The 19857-nt window shown below is 52.4% G+C and overlaps 1 protein-coding gene across 3 annotated transcripts in view; it reads right to left on the bottom strand.

Moving 5' to 3' along the window:
- nudt14 (nudix (nucleoside diphosphate linked moiety X)-type motif 14) overlaps positions 1-18138 on the bottom strand; it is a 246890-nt gene extending 228752 nt beyond the window's left edge. For all 3 annotated transcript variants that reach the window (XM_068038506.1, XM_068038503.1, XM_068038505.1), the window contains exon 1: positions 18026-18138. In XM_068038506.1, the coding sequence (XP_067894607.1) occupies positions 18026-18133 (108 nt within the window). In that variant the 5' untranslated portion in view covers positions 18134-18138. The remainder of the gene's footprint in view (positions 1-18025) is intronic.
- Positions 18139-19857: the final 1719 nt, after the last annotated feature.

Below are 19857 nucleotides of genomic sequence, written 5' to 3'. Positions count from 1 at the left end.
TATTACAGGAAGACAGAGATTTCATCACACAGGAACTTGGCTGCAAAAATACGTAAAAATACTTTTAGGAGAGACAATTAGGTAAGAGGAGGAGAAATAGCGATATTGGTGAGGGAGAATCGTTACTGTAGGGAAGGGAGGTCTGAAAGAGTTCAGACATGGTTAGAGATCTAAGCTTAGAAAAAGATAGTTCCATTTGTGGATTGAATGACAGATTTAGCAAGAGATCTGGGGATATTGCAGGAAGGGGAAGTTGAGGTAGAGATTTTATTGAATGGCGGATCACGCTCAAAGGGCTGACTGGCCTATTCCTGCTCCTATTTCTTATGTTCCCTGCCCCTGCACTCACCCCATTCCCCGCACAAACCATGGGAGGGAAATGGAAGAGGAAATCTGTGAACAGATCAGGGTGTAACAGGAATTCCAAAATTATTGTTCTGTGAGCTTTGAATAACCCATTTATTGATTGGGGCAGGGACAGAGTAAACAGAGAAAGGGGTATGAAATTCATAAAGTGTATTTAGGTCTCCTTCCCAAGTTTGTATGCCTACAATGGGAGTGGTGTTATCAGATCTTATGAATTATGAAATAGGTCGGATCGGTGAGCACCATGGGTATAGTGACCATAATATAATCAGGTTCAGGTTCCAAATAGAAAGGGAGGTGGTGAGGTAGAAAGATGATTGTAGACCAACAATGGAATCCTTTCAAAAGATGCAGAATAAATAAATATTAAGTAAGACTGCATCTCATTTCTGATCTATAGTTAATTGGCTATAAAGCACTTTTGAATCTCCTGAGCTTGTAAAAGGCATTTTATAAATGCAAGTTCTCTTCCTCTATCACTCTTGTCTTCACTTGCATGGTGGAAAATAGCAAATATAACCCCTCTATTCAAGAAGTAGTGGGGGAAGGGTGGAGGAGGCACAAAACAGGTAACTATAGGCCAGCTAGCTCGACATCTGTTGTGGGGAAGGTGTTAGAATCGATCATTAAGGAGGCTATAGCCGGGCACAGAAAAACTCAAGGGAACTGGGAATAGTCAGCATGGTTTTGTGAAAGGGAAATCATGTTTAACCAATTTATTGGAGTTCTTTGAAGGAGTAACATGCGCTGTGGATAAAGGGGAGCCTTGACGTACTGTACTTGGATTTCCAGAAGGCATTTGACAAAGTGCCACATAAAAGGTTATTGCGCAAAGTAGGAGCTCATAGTGTAGGGGTTAACATGTTAGCATAGACAGAAGATTGGCTGGCTGGCAGAAAACAGACAGTATGCATAAATGGGTCCTGTTCTGATTGGCAGGATGTGATGAGTGGAGTCCTGCAGGGATATGTGCTGGGGCCTCAACTTTTTACAATTTATATCAATGACTTAGATGAGGGGAGCGATGGCTTGGTAGCTAAATTTACAGATGACACAAAGATAGGCAAGAAAGTACGTTGTGAAGAGGGCATAAGGAGCTTGCAGACTGACATAGATAGGTTTAGTGAGTGAGTGGGCAAAAATCTGGACGATGGAGTATAATGTGGGAAAATGTTGTTCACTTTGGCAGGAAGAATAAAAAAGCAGAGTATTACCTAAATGGAGAACGACTGCAGAATTCCCAGGTGCAGAGGGATCTAGGCGTTCCAGTGCATGAGTCACAAAAAGTTAGTATGCAGATACAGCAAGTCACGGAGAAGGCTAATGGAATGTTATCCTTTATTACGAGAGGAATTGAAAATAAAAGTAGGGAGGTTATGCTTCAGTTATATAGGGCATTGGTGAGGCCAATCTCAAATACGTGTGCAGTTTTGGTCTCCTTATTCAAGGAAGGATGTAAATGCGTTGGAGGCAGTTCAGAGGAGGTTTACTAGATTGATACCTGGAATGAGCGGGTTGTCGTATGAGGAAAGATTGGACAGACTGGGCTTATTTTCACTGGCGTTTAGAAGAGTGAGGGGAGACTTGATTGAAGTATAAGATCCTGAACGGTCTTGACAAGGTGGATGTGGAGAGGATGTTTCCTCTTGTGAGTATGTCCGAACTAACTAGGGGGCACTGTTTCAAAATTAAGGGTTGCCCTTTTAGGACAGAGATGAGGAAAAAAAATTCTCAGAGGGTCGTGCGACTTTGGAACTCTCTGCCTCAGAAGGTGGTGGAGGTGGGGTCATTGAATATTTTTAAGGCAGAGGTAGATAGATCCTTGTTAGGCGAGGGAATCAAAGGTTATTGAGGTTAGATGGGAGTGTGGAATTTGAGACACAAACAGATCAACCATGATCTTATTGAATGGCGGAGCAGGCTCCTAGTTCATATGGTAGGGTGATCGCACTGCAGCATTCCTCACTGCCCAACAAGGATGTGCTGACATCTGAGGTATCAATGAATTCCTTCCAAAGTGTTTCTTCTTCTTAGGCAGTCCCTCACGATTGAGGATGACTTGACTTCCACTCTGGTTTGATGGGTTCCGAGATGGCTGCTAAGTCCAGTGTGTGATCTACAGACTCTGCCTCATAAAGTACAGGTGGTGCTTGAAGGGTCAGGTAGATGAGTAGTTTGGAGGTTTGTGCGCTCCCTCCAACACCTAGACTTTGCCTCCGACGAAGTCCCTAGAGATGTACAATGCCTTCCTGAATGAACTTTCGCAATCTAGGACAGTCTTGAGCCAGGGACTCCCATAAGTTGACGGGGATATTTGATCTCTTCAGGGATGCTTTGAAGACATCTCTAAAGTGTTTCGGGTGTCCTCCTGCGCATCGCCTGCCGCGACCAAGCTGCTTCAGGAATCTGGTGTCAGGCACGAGGACGACATATCCCACCCAGCGGAGCCGGTTGTGGGTGATTAGCGCTCTGATTCTGGGCAGGTTGGCTTGGGAGAGGACACGCTGTTGGACCACCTTTTTTGTCACCAGATTTGGAGGATCTTGCGGAGGCACCTCTGGTGGTAATTAACCAGGGCTTTGAGGTGCAGCTCATGGACAGTAACTGGCAAGGCCACCCAAGCGAGCATTTATTCAATGTCTTTCCTGGGGTGGGAGGGGTGGGGGCGGGGGTCAGTCTGACAGAAGGTGTGTGGCAAATTTCAATCAACTTGAAATCAAGAAATTGGTCTAACATCCACTGAAATGTGAAGCCGTGCAACATGTGCCTAGCTTCTGAATGATGCACAGGAATTAGCCTTTCATCTTTATTTGCCTGACAGTTGAGCACATAATCCAAGCTGCCACTTCAGTGTACTACTGAGGAAGTGCTATACTATTGGAGGTGCCATCTTTCTGACCTCTCGGGTGAACATAAAAGATCCCATGGCACTATTCTGAAGAAGGGCAGGGGGTGGGGGGGGGGGGGGGGGCGGGGAGTTCTCCCCAGTGTCCTGACCAATATTTATCCCTGAACTAACAATTAAAACAAATGATCTGGTCACAACCACACTGAGGTATGTGGGATCTTGCTGTGCACAAATTGGCTACCACATTTGCAAGATTATAACAGCCTCGAGGTGCTGACTGGCCAGCTCCTGCTCTTATCGTAGGTTTGTATCCTGCTGCACTGTCAACTCCATGCAACCTGTGCAAAGATTCCATTACACTGCACGTAAAAGTTCTAACTCTCTCTGATCCTCCCTATCTGCCCCTCACTGCGGTCTTTCGCTTAGAGTTTTGCAAAACACATGAACCTGCTACACAGGCACTGCCTGCTCATAGACTCGATTGTTCGTGCAAGAGGATCAGCTTCTAAAAGACCCAGAGACTAAAACCCATTCTGCACAGACTGGGGCTGCCTCTGAACCAACTCCATTATCTCCATTGCATGCAGAGCAGCACAGATATTGAAACATTATGTGCCAGGATATTCTACACACATCTATCATTACAACAGCTACACACACACCACAGTCACTGTTCCACACGCCTTCAACCACAATAATACATACACTCCTCCCATAGCCTGCATTTCTTCAGAGCTATGGAATACTCAAAGGGACTGACAGTGGACTCACTGAAACAGTGCAGGCTGGCCTCTCCCAAAGACATTTAACCATCTACCAACCTGCTTTAAAGCCAGTGGCAGGTACAACATAGTGAGATTCAGAGTAAAGCTCCCTCTACACTGTCCCATTAAACACTTGCAGGACTGGTGCAACACAGGGTTAAGTACAGAGTAAAGCTTCCTATACACTGCCCCATCAAACACTTTCAGGGCAGGTACAGCACAGGGTTAGTTACAGAGCAAAGCTCTCTCTACGCTGTCCCCATCAAACACACCCAGGACAGGTACAGTATAGGTATAGAGTAAATCATCAGAGGTGGAGGGGTGGGCTAGGCCCTGAAGGGTCGGCCCTCCCAGCCAAAATCCACTCCCGAACAGGATGTTCTCGACCTGGTTATGGGTGAAAATGCTGCCCCGTCTGCCGGGCCTGTGGGTGCTGGCGGGGCGGGAGTGGCCTCCTCTCTCTGCCTCCGGTCCCAGCTCCAGCAGGATTTCCGGAGTCGGGAATTACCATCTCCCCTGGGCCGCACATTGGCCTGGGGACTGAGGTGGAGGGGTGTCCGGGACCGCTGGCGCCCATAGGCTCCAGTTCCAAAAAAGTACCCAAAAAGGACTCCTCCGCCATCGATCCTGGGGGTGGGATCGTGATGGAAGCGGGACCAGCTGGCACAGCCAGGATGTCCGCCCCACAATGTGCGGTGGGTGCGTCGGCTGCTGGCGGTGATGACCCAGAAGAGGATGGGGACTCGATGTGGGGGACGGAGAACGACATAAAATCCATCTCCAGTGAGGCGGTGGGCTCCCTTATGCCTCCCACCGAGTCTCGTCTCACTCCCACAGCGGAACTCTGGGACTTCTTCATAGCATGCAGGGGTTGCCGCAATAAAGTTCAGCTCTCCCTCGGCCGGTGGTCGAGTTTGGCGCTGATCATCCAGTCCGTCCATGCCGCCCTCAAGAAGGCGGGGAAGGACGCAGGCGTGAAACTGGTTGAGGCGCGCCGGTTTAAAGCGTTCCTCAATGGGTTGCTGGGGGAGTGGAGGGTGAGGTGCACTTCCGATCCCTCCTCACAGTGAGGTATTGGTGACGGGTTTCTAAGTACTTTTGACATGAAGATAAACATAGCCAGCGTCAACATCAAAGGCAGCAAGGGGTCTCGCGCAGATTCCATAATCTCTCAGTCCTCAGGGAAGGGAAATATGCGGTGAGCTTTCTGCATGAAACCCACACCTTTCCAGGAGACGAAGCCACCTGGCTCCTGGAGTGGCAGGGTGGAGTCTACATGAGTCACCTCACCCCTATTTCTAGTGGGCCTTGTTGGCCCCAACTTTTCAGCCGGAGTTCTTGGGGGTCAAGGAGCTTGTGCCGGGGCCGCTTGCTCCACCTCGCCGTTCACCTGGGTAATGTGCCGTTCCACTTCGTGAATGTGTATGCGCCCAGGCCTGGTGCATTGCAAGCGCGCTTCTTCAAAGAAGTGTGCACTCTCTTGAGCTCTATCGATAGTAGCAAGTGCATCATCCTCGGAGGGGATTTTAACTGTACCCTCGAGGTGAGGGATCGCTCCAATCCCCAGCGCAGTCAACTGATCAGCTCCCTCGACTTGATAGACGTCTGGCGGAATCTCCATCCCGACTCCAGCATCTTCACGTGGAGGTCTGAAGGAGGAGGATCCCGAATCGACCACCTCTACATTTCGTAGGTGTACGTCTCCCGCGACTCGACGGCCTCCATGCGGCTGGTGCCGTGCTCGGACCACCGCCTAGCGTGGGCGGAGTTCACTCCGCTCCGCATGCGGGCCGGGTCCGCGTACTGGCACTTTAACAACCTGGAGGACAAGCGATTCCGGCACTTGTTCCGTCGATTCTGGGCTGACTGGGGAAAGAAGCAAGGGGACTTCCCCTCCTTGAGGCTATGGTGGGGTGTGGGCAAGATTCACATCCGTGTCTTCTGTCAGGAGTACGCGAAGGGGTCGACCAAGAGGCGGGATGCCGAGATCGGGCGCCTGGAGAGGGAGGTGCTCGACCTGGAGTCCTGTCTCGGTCAGGCCGTCGCGGACCCGGCCCTGGGGCAGGCACACAAAGAGAAGAAGGGCTCGCTGAGGGACCTGCAACTCATCGGGTCCCGAAGCTCATACGTGAGGTCGCGGATCCAGATCCTGGAAGATATGGACCGCGCCTCACCTTTCTTCTACTCACTGGAAAAATGGCAGGGGGTCCGTAAGCAGTTCGTTGAGCTGCTGGCTGACGAAAGATCCTCCATCACAGATCCGGAGGGAATGGACCTCCTGGTCTGTACCTATTACAGTGCGTTGTTCTCTCCTGATCTGTCCAGCAAGGAGGCACGCAGAGATTTGTGGTAGGACCTGCTGAAGGTAAGCCCGGAGGGTGCCGAAGAATTGGAGGGTCTGTTCACGTTGGCAGAGCTGACCTGTGCCCTCCACCAGCTCTCGAGGGGAAAATCCCTGGGGCTGGACGGGCTGACCTTAGTGCATTCTGGGACGTCCTGGGGGGGGCGATTACGCGTGGGACCTCGGGGAAAGCCTGGCCATCGGGGAGATGCCCCTCTCCTGGCACCCCTGCTGCCGAAGGGGTGCAATCTTCATTGACTTAAGAACTGGCGTCCAGTCTCCCTCAGCACGGATAAGATGTTTGCCCTAGATATGTCTACCCACCTGGGCTCCGTGCTGGCCCACATGATCCACCCCGACCAGTCCTACAAGGTCCCGGGCCGATCCATCCAGGACAACATCCAGCTGGTCCAGGACCTGAAACATTTTTCCCAGAGGACTGGTCTAGAAACAAAGAAAATAGGAGCAGGAGTAGGCCATTCAGCCTGCTCCGCCATTCAGAAAAGATCATGGCTGATCGCCATGTTTTCTCCCCATATCCCCTGATTCTTTTGGCAGTAAGAAATATATCTATCTCCTTCTTGAATATATTTAATGACGGCCTCCACTGCCTTCTGCAGTCAAGAATTCCACAGATTCACCACCCTCTGAGTGAATATATTTCTCCTCATCTCAACTCTAAATGGCATACCCCATAGCCTGAGACCCCTGGTTCTGGACTCGCCAGCCATCAGGAACATCCTCCCTGCATCTATCCTGTCTAGTCCTGTTAGAATTTTATAGGTTTCTATGAGATCCCCTCTCATTCTTCTAAACTCTAGTGAATATAGGCCTAGTCGACCCAACCTCTCCTCATACATCAATCCTGCCATCCCAGGAATCAGCCTAGTAAATCTTCTTTGCACTCCCTCCATGGCAAGAACATCCTTCCTCAGATAAGGAGACCAAAGTTGCACACAATACTCCAGATGTGGTCTCACCAAGGCCCCGTGTAACTGAGGCAAGACATCCTTGCTCTTGTACTCCTCTATCAGGAGAAGGCGTTCGACAGGGTGGATCATGAATATCTTTTCGGGACTGCGCACATTTGGACTCGGGCCACATTCTGTTGCACCTCCTCTATCTGGGAGTCCTCCTTAGCCCCGTTGAGGGAGACTGGCCGGCAAACTGGCAGAAGTTGGAGGCGAAAGTCACCACTCAGCTGAGGCGATGGACAGGACTGCACCGAGTACTTTCCAACAGGGGCCGAATGCTGGTCATAAACCAACTGGTGGAGGTGGCCTCGATGCTGTGGTACCAGTTGGTCACTTTGGCCCCGCCCCCTGCATTTGCCACCAAGATCTGGAAGCAGCTCGTAGATTTCTTCTGGGGCAAGAGGAAACACTGGGTCTCTGCCGTGGTCCTGAGTCTCCCGGTTGAGGAGGGCATCCACACCCAGCCTGCAACTCTCTGCCTTCGGACCCTGCAGAGATACTTGTACATCGAGTGTCCACCAAGATAGCGTGCGCTTGAGACATATTTTTTCCACCAGGGGCAGGGCACTGCTTTCAAGACGACACGCAGCTCCCGGTCGAGAACGTTAGCCATGCCTCTCTGAGGGAGTTGCCTGTTTTTTACCAGGATGTATTCAGAGTCTGGAACATGGTCGCCTCCGGTCAAGGCGCTCCCTCACCGGCGCAGTTGAACATCTCAGCTGTCCGGGCGGCTGGCTGCGGGGACGCATCGATGGGCGGAGGAATAGCTGAAGCCCCCGGGATGTCCCTCACTGCGGGTGACAACAGGGCTGGCGAGTACGGAGCGCTCCTGGCCAAGCTGACTCCCGCTCAGCCGGAATTGCTCATCGGACCAAAGCCCCAAAACCCTCCTCGGCAGCCAGTCCCACACAACCCGAGCCGCCTCTCGGAAATGCCCTCTGTGCCATTCCACACGGTGTGGAGGGGTTTCTTATACAGGCTGCTCCTACACACTCTCCACTTCCTCGCCCTCATCTGCCGCAACAGTCTGTGTTGCCATCTGGCGGCGAGGGCAAACACGAGAGTCCTCCCCCTCTACATCGGGGGGGGGGGGGGGGGGCGGTGCTGCACAGGGCAGTCCCATGCAATAGACTGTTTAGGTTCATGGACTCCCAGGCCGTCTGTAATTTCTGCGGCCTGGACAAGTCCGTGTTCCATGTATATATGGAATGTGCGAGGTTGCAGCCCTTCTTTGAGTATTTAAAGGGGCTGCTCCTCAAGGTTTGGTTGCACTTCAGCCCCACGCTCCTGATCTTTGGGCACTCAGTGCGGAGGGGGGTGGGCCAGGAGGAGGATCTCCTCGTCAGTCTGCTCCTGGGCCTGGCCAAGGTGGCAATTCACAGGACCAGATGCGGGCCGTAGCGGGGTCTGTCTGCCCCGCTTCCAAGGTTGCGTTCTCACCCAGGTGTCCCTGGAGAAGGAGCATGCGGTGTCTGCCGGTACGCTTAAGGCTTTCTGTAACCGGTGGGCACCGTATGGCATCATTGATGCCAAGAATGGCATTGTAATTTGAGTTTTGTTTTATTTATTCACTTTTAATAAAGTTTAAAAAAAGGGTTTTAATGTACTTAACAAGTTAGATACAGAGCAAAGCTGTCCTAAGAATTCACTCTGATTACATACTCAGAGCACCCTCTACTGTTGCAGTAGAATACTTTCCCACACCAGCCAACAATTGTTGGGCTGAGTCTCAGTGAGAACGAGTGCTGAAGTATGTGTTGTGGACCCGTGCCCATTCAGCAATGGGTTGACGCTGCTCATTTTATGTAGCGTCCTTCTTGATGGCACAGAAAGAAGATTAGTCCTGTCATGCTGAGGAACCATGAGCAGAACAGTTTCCCAAGTCTACCACGGCCTGTCAAGACCAGTCTTTGGAGAGAATGTTTTATTTGATTCAAGATTCCAATCATTTGGTAACCAAGGGTAATGCTCAGGGCGTGGCATTACTGACAGGCTGCTGTGGATTGTGTGTTATTGAAAGGAGCCAGAAATAAAGGGTTAGACCAGACATCAAGACTTCAGAAAAGGTTTAGAACTTGGCAAAGATGTTACTCCCCAATGGTACTTTAGTAAATGAATAGCTTGGTGAGATAACCATTCCATTGAGACTTAGGAAGAACTAGTTTTGAACCTCGTCTGTGTCGAGTTGGCTAATCGTGGCGGAAAGGGAAGGTTGGGGGGGGCGGGGGGGGGGGGGTGCATGAGAGGGAACAGGCTAAGGGTACCCTCGCCTGTTCACTATCCAGGGACTCTTGGAAGGATGTGTGCCCCCCTCCAAGGTCAAATGGCTCCATTGATACTCAGTGTCCAGGCTGTTGTGATGAGGCTTCAGTAAGGTACAGAGGACCTGTATCAGAGCCCAGTCAAACCAAAGCTGAAGAGGAGGCAAGTACATTAAAAAAACAGCAGAGGCAAAGTAAAATTCTAAAAAGGTAACTGAAAAGCTAAGCTGTTGCATAAAGCACAGGCTGGGGTTATGTCCCTGTGAGTATTGTAGTCAGCATGAAAGGTGTGGCAGGTTTAACTTCGCAATGACAAACAGGCACTGAGTGAGACTGCGTGCACGGAGGGCAGATCAAAGGAAGAGGCTGGAGGTTTGAGTGCAAGTCCTTACATGTGAAGCAGGTGCTGGGCTTGGTGGGTAGTGTGTGTTTAAGTTGGCACTTGCAGGCGAGGATAGTATGACTGACAGAATGGTACAGACTGTTTCCAAAAGTGCTGCCAGAATTATTCAGGTCAAACATTTTGCGGAATTCTCTTTGTCAATTCCCTCCCACCCCCACCACTTCCTGGATGACAGTTCCACAGGTACCAGCACAATCCCAGCATTTCACCCAACTATGTTCTCGTCAGCAGACGTGGTCTCTTCAGACTACTAGAAAAGATCGGACGTTCACCAAAGCTACTAAGTATCATCACCTCATTCCATGACAATATGAAAGGCACAATTCAGCATAGTGGCTCCTCATCAGAGCCCTTTCCTATCCTGAGTGGCGTGAAACAGGGCTGTGTTTTCGCACCTACACTGTTTGGGATTTTCTTCTCCCTGCTGCTCTCACATGCTCAAGTCTTCAGAAGAAGGAATTTTCCTCCACACAAGATCAGGTGGCAGGTTGTTCAACCTTGCCCGTCCAAGAGCGAAGACCAAAGTATGGAAAGTCCTCATCAGGGAACTTCTCTTTGCTGACGATGCTGCATTAACATCTCACACTGAAGAGTGTCTGCAGAATCACATCGACAGGTTTGCGGCTGCCTGCAACGAATTCGGCCTAACCATCAGCCTCAAGAAAACGAACATCATGGGTCAGGACGTCAGAAATGCTCCATCAATATCGGCGACCACGCTCTGGAAGTGGTTCAAGAGTTCACCTACCCAGGCTCAACTATCACCAGTAACCTGTCTCTCGATGCAGAAATCAACAAGCACATGGGAAAGGCGTCCGCTGCTATGTCCAGACTGGCCAAGAGAGTGTGTGAAAATTGCGCATTGACACGGAACACAAAAGTGCGTGCGCATCAAGGCTGCGTCCTCAGTACCTTGCTCTACGGCAGCGAGGCCTGGACAATGTATGTCAGCCAAGAGTGACGTCTCAATTCATTCCATCTTCGCTGCCTCCAGAGAATCCTTGGCATCAGGTGGCCGGACCGTATCTCCAACACAGAAGTCCTCGAGGCGGCCAACATCCCCAGCTTATACACCCTACTGAGTCAGCGGCGCTTGAGATGGCTTGGCCATGTGAGTCGCATGAAAGATGGCAGGATCCCAAAGGACACATTGTACAGCGAGCTCGCCACTGGTATCAGACCCACCGGCCGTCCATGTCTCCGCTTTAAAGACGTCTGCAAACGCGACATGAAGTCCTGTGACATTGATCACAAGTCGTGGGAGTCAGTTGCCAGCGATCACCAGAGCTGGCGGGCAGCCATAAAGGCGGGGCTAAAGTGTGGCGAGTTGAAGAGACTTAGCAGTTGGCAGGAAAAAAGACAAAAAAGCAAGGGGAGAGCCAACTGTGTAACAGCCCCGACAAACAAATCTTTCTGCAGCACCTGTGGAAGAGCCTGTCACTCTAGGATTGGCCTTTACAGCCACTCCAGGCGCTGCTCCACACACCACTGACCACCTCCAGGCACTTACCCATTGTCTCTCGAGATAAGGAGGCCAAAGAACACCTGTGGAAGAGTCTGTCACTCTAGTATTGGGCTTTATAGCCACTCCAGGCGCTGCTCCACAAACCACTGACCATCTCCAGGTGCTTACCCATTGTCTCCCGAGACATGGAGGCCAAAGAAGATGTTCTCTTGTGTGTGTGCGCAGAGTGAGATTTAGATGCCTATTCCCTGCAAATGACAACGTAGTCAATCTTGATCCTCACATTACACACACACACACAAACCAACACAAAAACACAAACACGCACACACGAAACGCACGCACACACAAAACCACACACATCAACCCCAAAAAACACACACCAACCCCAAAAAACACACACACCAACCCACGTACGCAAACACACGCACGTGAACACACAGACACACAAACACACAGAAACACACACGCACGCAAGCACAAACACACACACACAACCACAAAGATCCACTGGGAGTGGCTGGATAGCGACCAGCAGTGTGAACTCTGGCCCATTTCCCCCATTACAATTTTAGGACACATTGTACAGGTACAATCTGTGCAGAGAGAAGCAGAGTTAACGTTTCAGGTCAGAGACCCTTCTTGAGATCTGACAAATATTAGAAATGTAAAAGGTTTGAAGCAAGTAAAGCGGGGAGTGGGGCAAGAGATAACAAAGGTGAAGGTGTTGATAGGACAGGGTCACAGAGGATAACTGATCAGAAAGTCATGGAACAAAGGCGAATGGTATGTTAACGGTGTGCTGAAAGACAAAGCATTAGTACAGAGAGGGTGTGAATGACTGTAAAGCACAGAGCACTCCAAACATAAACATAAAAAAAAAAATTTCAAAACAAAACAGTGGGTAACCACAGTGGAAACAAACTAAACAAAATGAAAAACCTAAAATAAAATAACCAAATAAAAAAGGAAAGAGAAAAAAAGAAAAAATAATGAAGCATAAAAAGGGGGACCCGTCATGCTCCAAAATTATTAAACACAATGTTCAGTCCGGCAGGCTGTAGTGTGCCTAATCGGTAAATGAGGTGCTGTTCGTTGGAACGCTGCAGCAATCCCAGAACAAAGATGTGAGCATGAGAGCTGGGGGCTGTGTTGAAATGGCCAGCAACCAAAAGCTCAGGGTCATGCTTACGGACTGAGCGGAGGTGTTCCACAAAGCAGTCACCCAATTTGCGTTTCGTCTCCCCAATGTAGAGGAGACCACATTGTGAGCAGCGAATACAGTATTCTAAATTGAAAGTAGTACAAGTAAATTGCTGCTTCACCTGAAAGTAGTGTTTGGGGCCTTGGGGCGGCACAGTGGCTAGCACCGCAACCTCACAGCTCCAGGGACCCGGGTTCAATTCTGGGTACTGCCTGTGTGGAGTTTGCAAGTTCTCCCTGTGACCGCGTGGGTTTTCGCCGGGTGCTCTGGTTTCCTCCCACAGCCAAAGACTTGCAGGTGATAGGTAAATTGGCCATTGTAAATTGCCCCTAGTGTAGGTAGGTGGTAGGGAATATGGGATTACTGGACGGTTAGTATAAACGGGTGGTTGTTGGTCGGCACAGACTCGGTGGGCTGAAGGACCTGTTTCAGTGCTGTATCTCTAAATAAAATAGTGAGGAGAGAGGAGGTAAATGGGCAGGTATTACACCTCCTGTTGTTGCAGGGGAAGGTGCCGTGGGAAGTGGATGAGGTGGTGGGGGTAATGGAGAAGGGGATGAGGTGGTGGGGGTAATGGAGGAGTGGACGAGGGGACACCTGGGTGAGAACGCAACCTTGGAAGAGGGGCAGACACGGTTGAGGGCCCTGTCAACCACAGTGGGGCGGGGGTGGGGGATCCTCATTTGAGGAAAAAGCAAGACATATCAGAAGCACTGTGGTGGAAGGCAGCATCATCACAGCAGATGCATCGGAGACGGAGAAACTGGGCGAATGGAATGAAGTCCTTACAGGAGGCAGGGTGTGAAGAAGTGTGGTCAAGGTAGCTGTGGGAATCGGTGGGTTTATAATGGATATTTGTAGACAGCCTATCCCCAGAGATGGAGACAGAGAAGTCGAGGAAGGGAAGTGTGGGAGATGGACCATGTAAAGGTGACAGAAGGGTGGAAATTAGAAGCAAAGTTAATAAAGTTTTCTAGTTCCGGGCGGGAGCAGGAAACGGCACCGATACAGTCATCAATGCACTGCAAAAAGAGTTGGGGGAGGGGGCCTGAGTAGGACTGGAACAAAGAATGCTCGACATATCCCACAAAAAGATAGGCATAACTGGAACCCATGCAGGTACCCATGGAGGGGTACACCTTTTACTTAAAAGAAGTGAGTGGAGTTGAAGGAGAAGCTAATCAACGTGAGAACAAGTTCAGCCAGGCGGAGGAGGGTGGTGGTGGCTGGGGACTGGTTGGGCCTCTGTTCAAGGAAGAAGCGGAGAGCCCTCAAACCGTCCTGGTGGGGGATGGAGGTGTTGGACGTCCATAGTGAAGAGGAGGCGGTTAGGGCCAGGAAACTGGAAAATGTCAAAATGACGTAGGGCATCAGAAGAGTCACGGATGTAGGTGGGAAGAGATTGGATCAGGGGAGAAAAGATAGAGTCAAGATAGGAAGAAATAAGTTCAGTGGGGCAGGAACAGGCTGAAACAATGGGTCTGCCGGGACAGTCCTGTTTGTGGATTTTGGGAAGGGGGTAGAAGCGGGCTGTCCGGGGTTGCGGGACTATGAGGTTGGCAGCTGTAGAGGGAAGATCTCCAGAGGAGATAGATCAGTGACAGTCCTGTGGACAGTAGCTTGATGTTCGGTGGTGGGGTCATGGTCCAGGGGGAGGTAGGAAGAAGTGTCTGAGAGTTGCCGCTGAGCCTCTGTAAGGTAGAGGTCGGTACGCCATACAACAACAGCACCACCCTTATCAGCAGGTTTGATGACGATGTTGGGGTCAGACCTGAGAGAACGGAGTGCGGCAAGGTCAGAGGGGGGCAGGTTAGAGTGAGTGAGAGGGGCAGAGAAATTGAGACGGTCGATGTCTCGCCGACAGTTTTCAATGAAAAGATCAAGAGCGGGTAAGAGGCCAAAGGAAGGGGTCCAGGTAGAGGGGAATGCTGGAGGCAGGTGAATGGGTCTGCTGGTCGTGGGGAGGACTCCTGGTCAAAGAAGTGAGCACGGTGGCGTTTCATTTCATCTTTCATCTCATCTGACGCATTAACAAAAAACTTTTTTCCGTCCTTTCAGGTGTTAAGGAACGCAAGCTCCAGCAGCTGATGGGGACTCATGCCCCTCCAGATCCTTCTTCCCGTTCACTTCCCTCTGACCCCACCCCTTCTGATCTGACCCCTTGCCATGTATTCACGATACCCTCTGACCTTCCCGACTCTGACGCTGAACGTTCTGTACTCAGAAAAGGACTCAGTTTTATCCCCTTACACCCCCACCTCAACGATTTCCATGCTCAGCGAAACGTTAAGCTCTTCTTCCGTTGCCTCCGGGTTCAATAATTTCAGAGCATGACGGGTCCCCCTTTTTATGCTTTGTTATTTTTTCTTTTTCCTTTTTTATTTGGTTATTTTATTTTAGGTTTTTCAGTTTCTTTAGTTTGTTTCCACTGTGCTTACCCACTGCTTTGGTTTTTTTTAATGTTTTTTTTAATGTTTGTGCTTGGAGTGCTCTGTGCTTTACAGTCATTCACACCCTCTCTATACTAACACTTTGTCTTTCAGCACACCATTAACATACCATTTGCCTTTGTTCCATGACCTTCTGATCAGTTATCCTCTGTGACCCTCTGAAACGTTAACTCTGCTTCTCTCTGACTCTGAGAATGACTGCTCTTGACATCAAGGCAGCATTTGACCGAGTGTAGCATCAAGGAGCCTGAGCCAAATTGAAGTCAATGGGAATCAGGGGGAAACATTCCACTGGTTAGAGTCATAGCTCGCAAAAAAACTGCAGCGGTTCAAGAAGGCAGCTCACCACCACCTTCTCAAGGGCAATTAGGGATGTGCAATAAATGCTGGCATAGTCAGTGATGGCCACATCCCATGAATGAATTTTTAAAAACTGATAAATGGCAAGTAACATTCACTCCACACAAGTGCCAGACAATGACCATCTCCAACAAGAAAGAATCTAACATCTCCCCTTGGCATTCAATGGCATTACAATCGCCGAATCCCCCACTATCAACATCCTGGGGGTTACCATTGACCTGAAACTGAAATGGACCAGCCACATAAATACCGTGGCTACAAGAGCAGGTCAGAGGCTGGGAATTCTGCGGCGAGTAACTCACCTCCTGGCTCCCTAAAGCCTGTCCACCATCTACAAGGCACAGGTCAGGAGCGTGATGGAATACTCTCTACTTGCCTGGATGGGTGCAGCTCCAACAACACTCAGGAAGCTCGACACCGTCCAGGAAATGCAGCCTGCTTGATTTGTACCCTATCCACCATCTTCAATATTCACTCCCTTCACCACTGACGCACAATGGCAGCAGTGTGTACCATCTACAAGATGCCCTGCAGCAATGCACCAAGGCTCCTCTGACTGCACTTTCCAAACCCATAAACTCTACCACCTAGAAGGACAAGGGCAGCAGACGCATGGAAACAGCACCACCTGCAAGTTCCCCTCCAAGATACACACCATCCTGACTCGGAACTGTATCATTCCTTCACTGTTGCTGGGTCAAAATCCTGGAACTCCCTTCCTCACAGCACTGTGGGTGTACCTACTGCACATGGACTGCAGCAGTTCAAGGAGGCAGCTCACCACCACCTTCTCAAGGGCATCTATTGAGAGCACCAGCATTTACTGCCTGACAGCAATGCTCACACCCAAGAACAAATAAAGACGACTGATTGGAATGTTTTGAATTCGTACCTCAACTGGTGAGAAAGGTTGCAGATTGTGCCTGATGTCAGCCTGAACAGAGAGGGAAGCACTGCAACCCAGTCTGAGATAGAGGGAAAGATTCAGCCTGAATTTCTCATTCCTGATCACTAATCTGCGATAAAGCTCAACTCCCCCACCTCCTTCAAGTCTGAAAGTGCCTCTGCATCCACATTGGGTGGGTGCACAATCAGGTCGGACAGTGATGCCCCCCCACCCCACCCCTGACTGGGCCGCGGGCCCCGGACCTGCCTCACCCGCACCCCCCCGGGTCCTGACTGGGCCCCGGACCTGCCTCACCCCCCCGGGTCCTGACTGGGCCCCGGACCTGCCTCACCCCCCCCCCCCGGGTCCTGACTGGGCCCCGGAACTGCCTCACCCCCCAGGGTCCTGACTGGGCCCCGGACCTGCCTCACCCCCCCAGGTCCTGACTGGGCCCCGGACCTGCCTCACCCCCCCGGGTCCTGACTGGGCCCCGGACCTGCCTCACCCCCCCGGGTCCTGACTGGGCCCCGGACCTGCCTCACCCCCCCGGGTCCTGACTGGGCCCCGGACCTGCCTCACCCCCCCCGGGTCCTGACTGGACCCCGGAACTGCCTCACCCCCCAGGGTCCTGACTGGGCCCCGGATCTGCCTCACCCCCCCGGGTCCTGACTGGGCCCCGGACCTGCCTCACCCCCCCCCCCCCCACCCCGGGTCCTGACTGGGCCCCGGACCTGCCTCACCCCCCCGGGTCCTGACTGGGCCCCGGACCTGCCTCACCCCCCCGGGTCCTGACTGGGCCCCGGACCTGCCTCACCCCCCCGGGTCCTGACTGGGCCCCGGACCTGCCTCACCCCCCCCCCCCCCCGGGTCCTGACTGGGCCCCGGACCTGCCTCCCCCCCCCCCCCCCGGGTCCTGACTGGGCCCCGGACCTGCCTCATCCCCCCGGGTCCTGACTGGGCCCCGGACCTGCCTCACCCCCACCCCCCCCCGGGTCCTGACTGGGCCCCGGACCTGCCTCACCCCCCCCCCACCCCCCGGGTCCTGACTGGGCCCCGGACCTGCCTACCCCCCCCCCCCCCCGGGTCCTGACTGGGCCCCGGACCTGCCTCACCCCCCCGGGTCCTGACTGGGCCCCGCACCTGCCTTCCCCCCCCCCCCCCCCCCGGGTCCTGACTGGGCCCCGGACCTGCCTCACCCCCCCGGGTCCTGACTGGGCCCCGGACCTGCCTCACCCCCCCCCCCCCCCGGGTCCTGACTGGGCCCCGGACCTGCCTCCCCCCCCCGGGTCCTGACTGGGCCCCGGACCTGCCTCACCCCCCCGGGTCCTGACTGGGCCCCGGACCTGCCTCACCCCCCCCCCCCCCCCCCGGGTCCTGACTGGGCCCCGGACCTGCCTCCCCCCCCCCCGGGTCCTGACTGGGCCCCGGACCTGCCTCCCCCCCCCCCCGGGTCCTGACTGGGCCCCGGACCTGCCTCCCCCCCCCGGGTCCTGACTGGGCCCCGGACCTGCCTCCCCCCCCCCCCGGGTCCTGACTGGGCCCCGGACCTGCCTCACCCCCCCCCCCGGGTCCTGACTGGGCCCCGGACCTGCCTCCCCCCCCCCCGGGTCCTGACTGGGCCCCGGACCTGCCTCACCCCCCAGGGTCCTGACTAAGCCCCAGGCTCTGTGTTCCCCGTCGCCGGCCCCACACGCACCCACCTGAGTGTAGTGAACCCGCAGCGGGCGCAGGTACTGGGAATCACGGCAAGGCCCGACCTCCACCTCACTGAGCGTCTCCATCAGCAACCGCCACCCGAGGGGCAGCATCGGGGGCGGGGCCGGGCTGTCAATCATCACCCGGAGGCGGGGACGGACTGTCAATCAACACCCGGGGCAGGGCCGGGCTGTCAATCACCACCCGGGGGCGGGGCGGGGCCGGGCAGTCCATCATCACCCGGAGGCGGGGACGGACTGTCAATCAACACCCGGGGCAGGGCCGGGCTGTCAATCACCACCCGGGGGCGGGGCGGGGCCGGGCTGTCAATCATCACCCGGGGGGGTGGGGGGAGCAGGGCCGGGCTGTCAATCACCATCCGGAGTCGGGGCCGGACTGTCAATCATCACCCGGGGGCGGGGCCGGACTGTCAATCACCTCCAGGGGCGGGGCCAAGGTTATCAATCACCCAGAGGAGGTGGAGTCACAACCCTCCATGATCTCTGAACTCTGATGTCTTGAGCATCCCTGATTGTAGTCACTCACCATTGGTGGCTGTGTCTTCAGTTGCCTCAGCCCCAAGCTCTGGAATTCCCTCCTTAAACATCTCCCCCTCGCATTCCTCCTTTCAGATGCTCCTTAAAACCTACCTCGGTGACCACCTGCTCTTCTTGTGGTTTGATGTCAAATTCTGCTCCTGAGGCTCCTGTGAAGCACCTTGGGATGTTTTGCTACATTAAAGACGCTATGTAAATATAAGGTGTTGTTGTGAGACTGGTTCTCAATCATTAAGTGAGGCGAAGCCTTGCCAACCTTGTCTTTGAGAGGGGCCTTGTTCTTCCAGTGCTGATTGGCTGACACTTGTGTTTATCGCTTGTAGGCAGAGCCAAGCTTTCAGATATAAACTTGCCATTGGGGGAGTGAGGCTGTCAATCAACCAATCATTGCACAGCCTCAACTCATCCTTCCCACTAGCTAATCACAATGGTCAAAAATTACCATGAAGACAACCACATGGTGACCAAGGACCAAAGAAAAGGCAAGACCTTCCAGCATGGCATCGCTGAATGAGTAAAATCAATCAGACTGATATAAATGAGACTAAGTCCCAGTAAAAAGTCAAAGATGCAAAGCAAATAATCTTCCAGGGAGAGACGATATTTCTCCCAGAGAGCTAACAAAGACTAGGAGGAAGATTTGTGAAGTTCTAACCATCATTATGATGGAGGCAATGGACACTAGGGAGGAGACGTTAGATTGGAATCAGGTCAACATGATGCTCATATTCAAGGTGGAGGACAAACAAATGCAGGAAAGCATAGGTCTCATTAGTAATATATTCCATGTAAAATGAACAACAGTATTTGCATTTCTATAGAGACTTTCCCAACCTCAGGACATCCCAAAGCACTTTATACCCAATGAAGTACTTTTGAAGTGTAGTCACTGTTGCAATGTAGGAAACATGACACCCAATTTGCACACAGCAAGCTCCCACAAACAGCAATAAAATATATGAGCAGATAATCTGTTTTTGTGATGTTGGTTGAGGGACAAATATTGGTTAGGACACTGGGGTGAACCCCTTGCTCTTCATTGAAATAGTGATTTGGGATCTTTTACGTCCAACTCAGAGGGCAGACAGTGTCTCAGTTTATCATCTCATCCAAACTGCACTGGGAGTGTCAGCCTGAATGTGTGCTCAAGGCTCTGGAATGGGGCTTGAACACATGATTTAGAATAGAATTATGGAATCATAGAATAGTTATGGCACAGAAAGAGGCCATTCTGTCCATTGTGTCTGTGCCAGCTCTCTGCATCTAGTCCCACTCCCCCA

This window comes from Heterodontus francisci, chromosome 9 (assembly GCF_036365525.1).
Source record: "Heterodontus francisci isolate sHetFra1 chromosome 9, sHetFra1.hap1, whole genome shotgun sequence".
NCBI classification, from domain to species: domain Eukaryota; kingdom Metazoa; phylum Chordata; class Chondrichthyes; order Heterodontiformes; family Heterodontidae; genus Heterodontus; species Heterodontus francisci.
The sequence above is the reverse complement of the archived record's forward strand: the minus strand, read 5'-3'. Positions and strand labels throughout refer to the sequence as shown.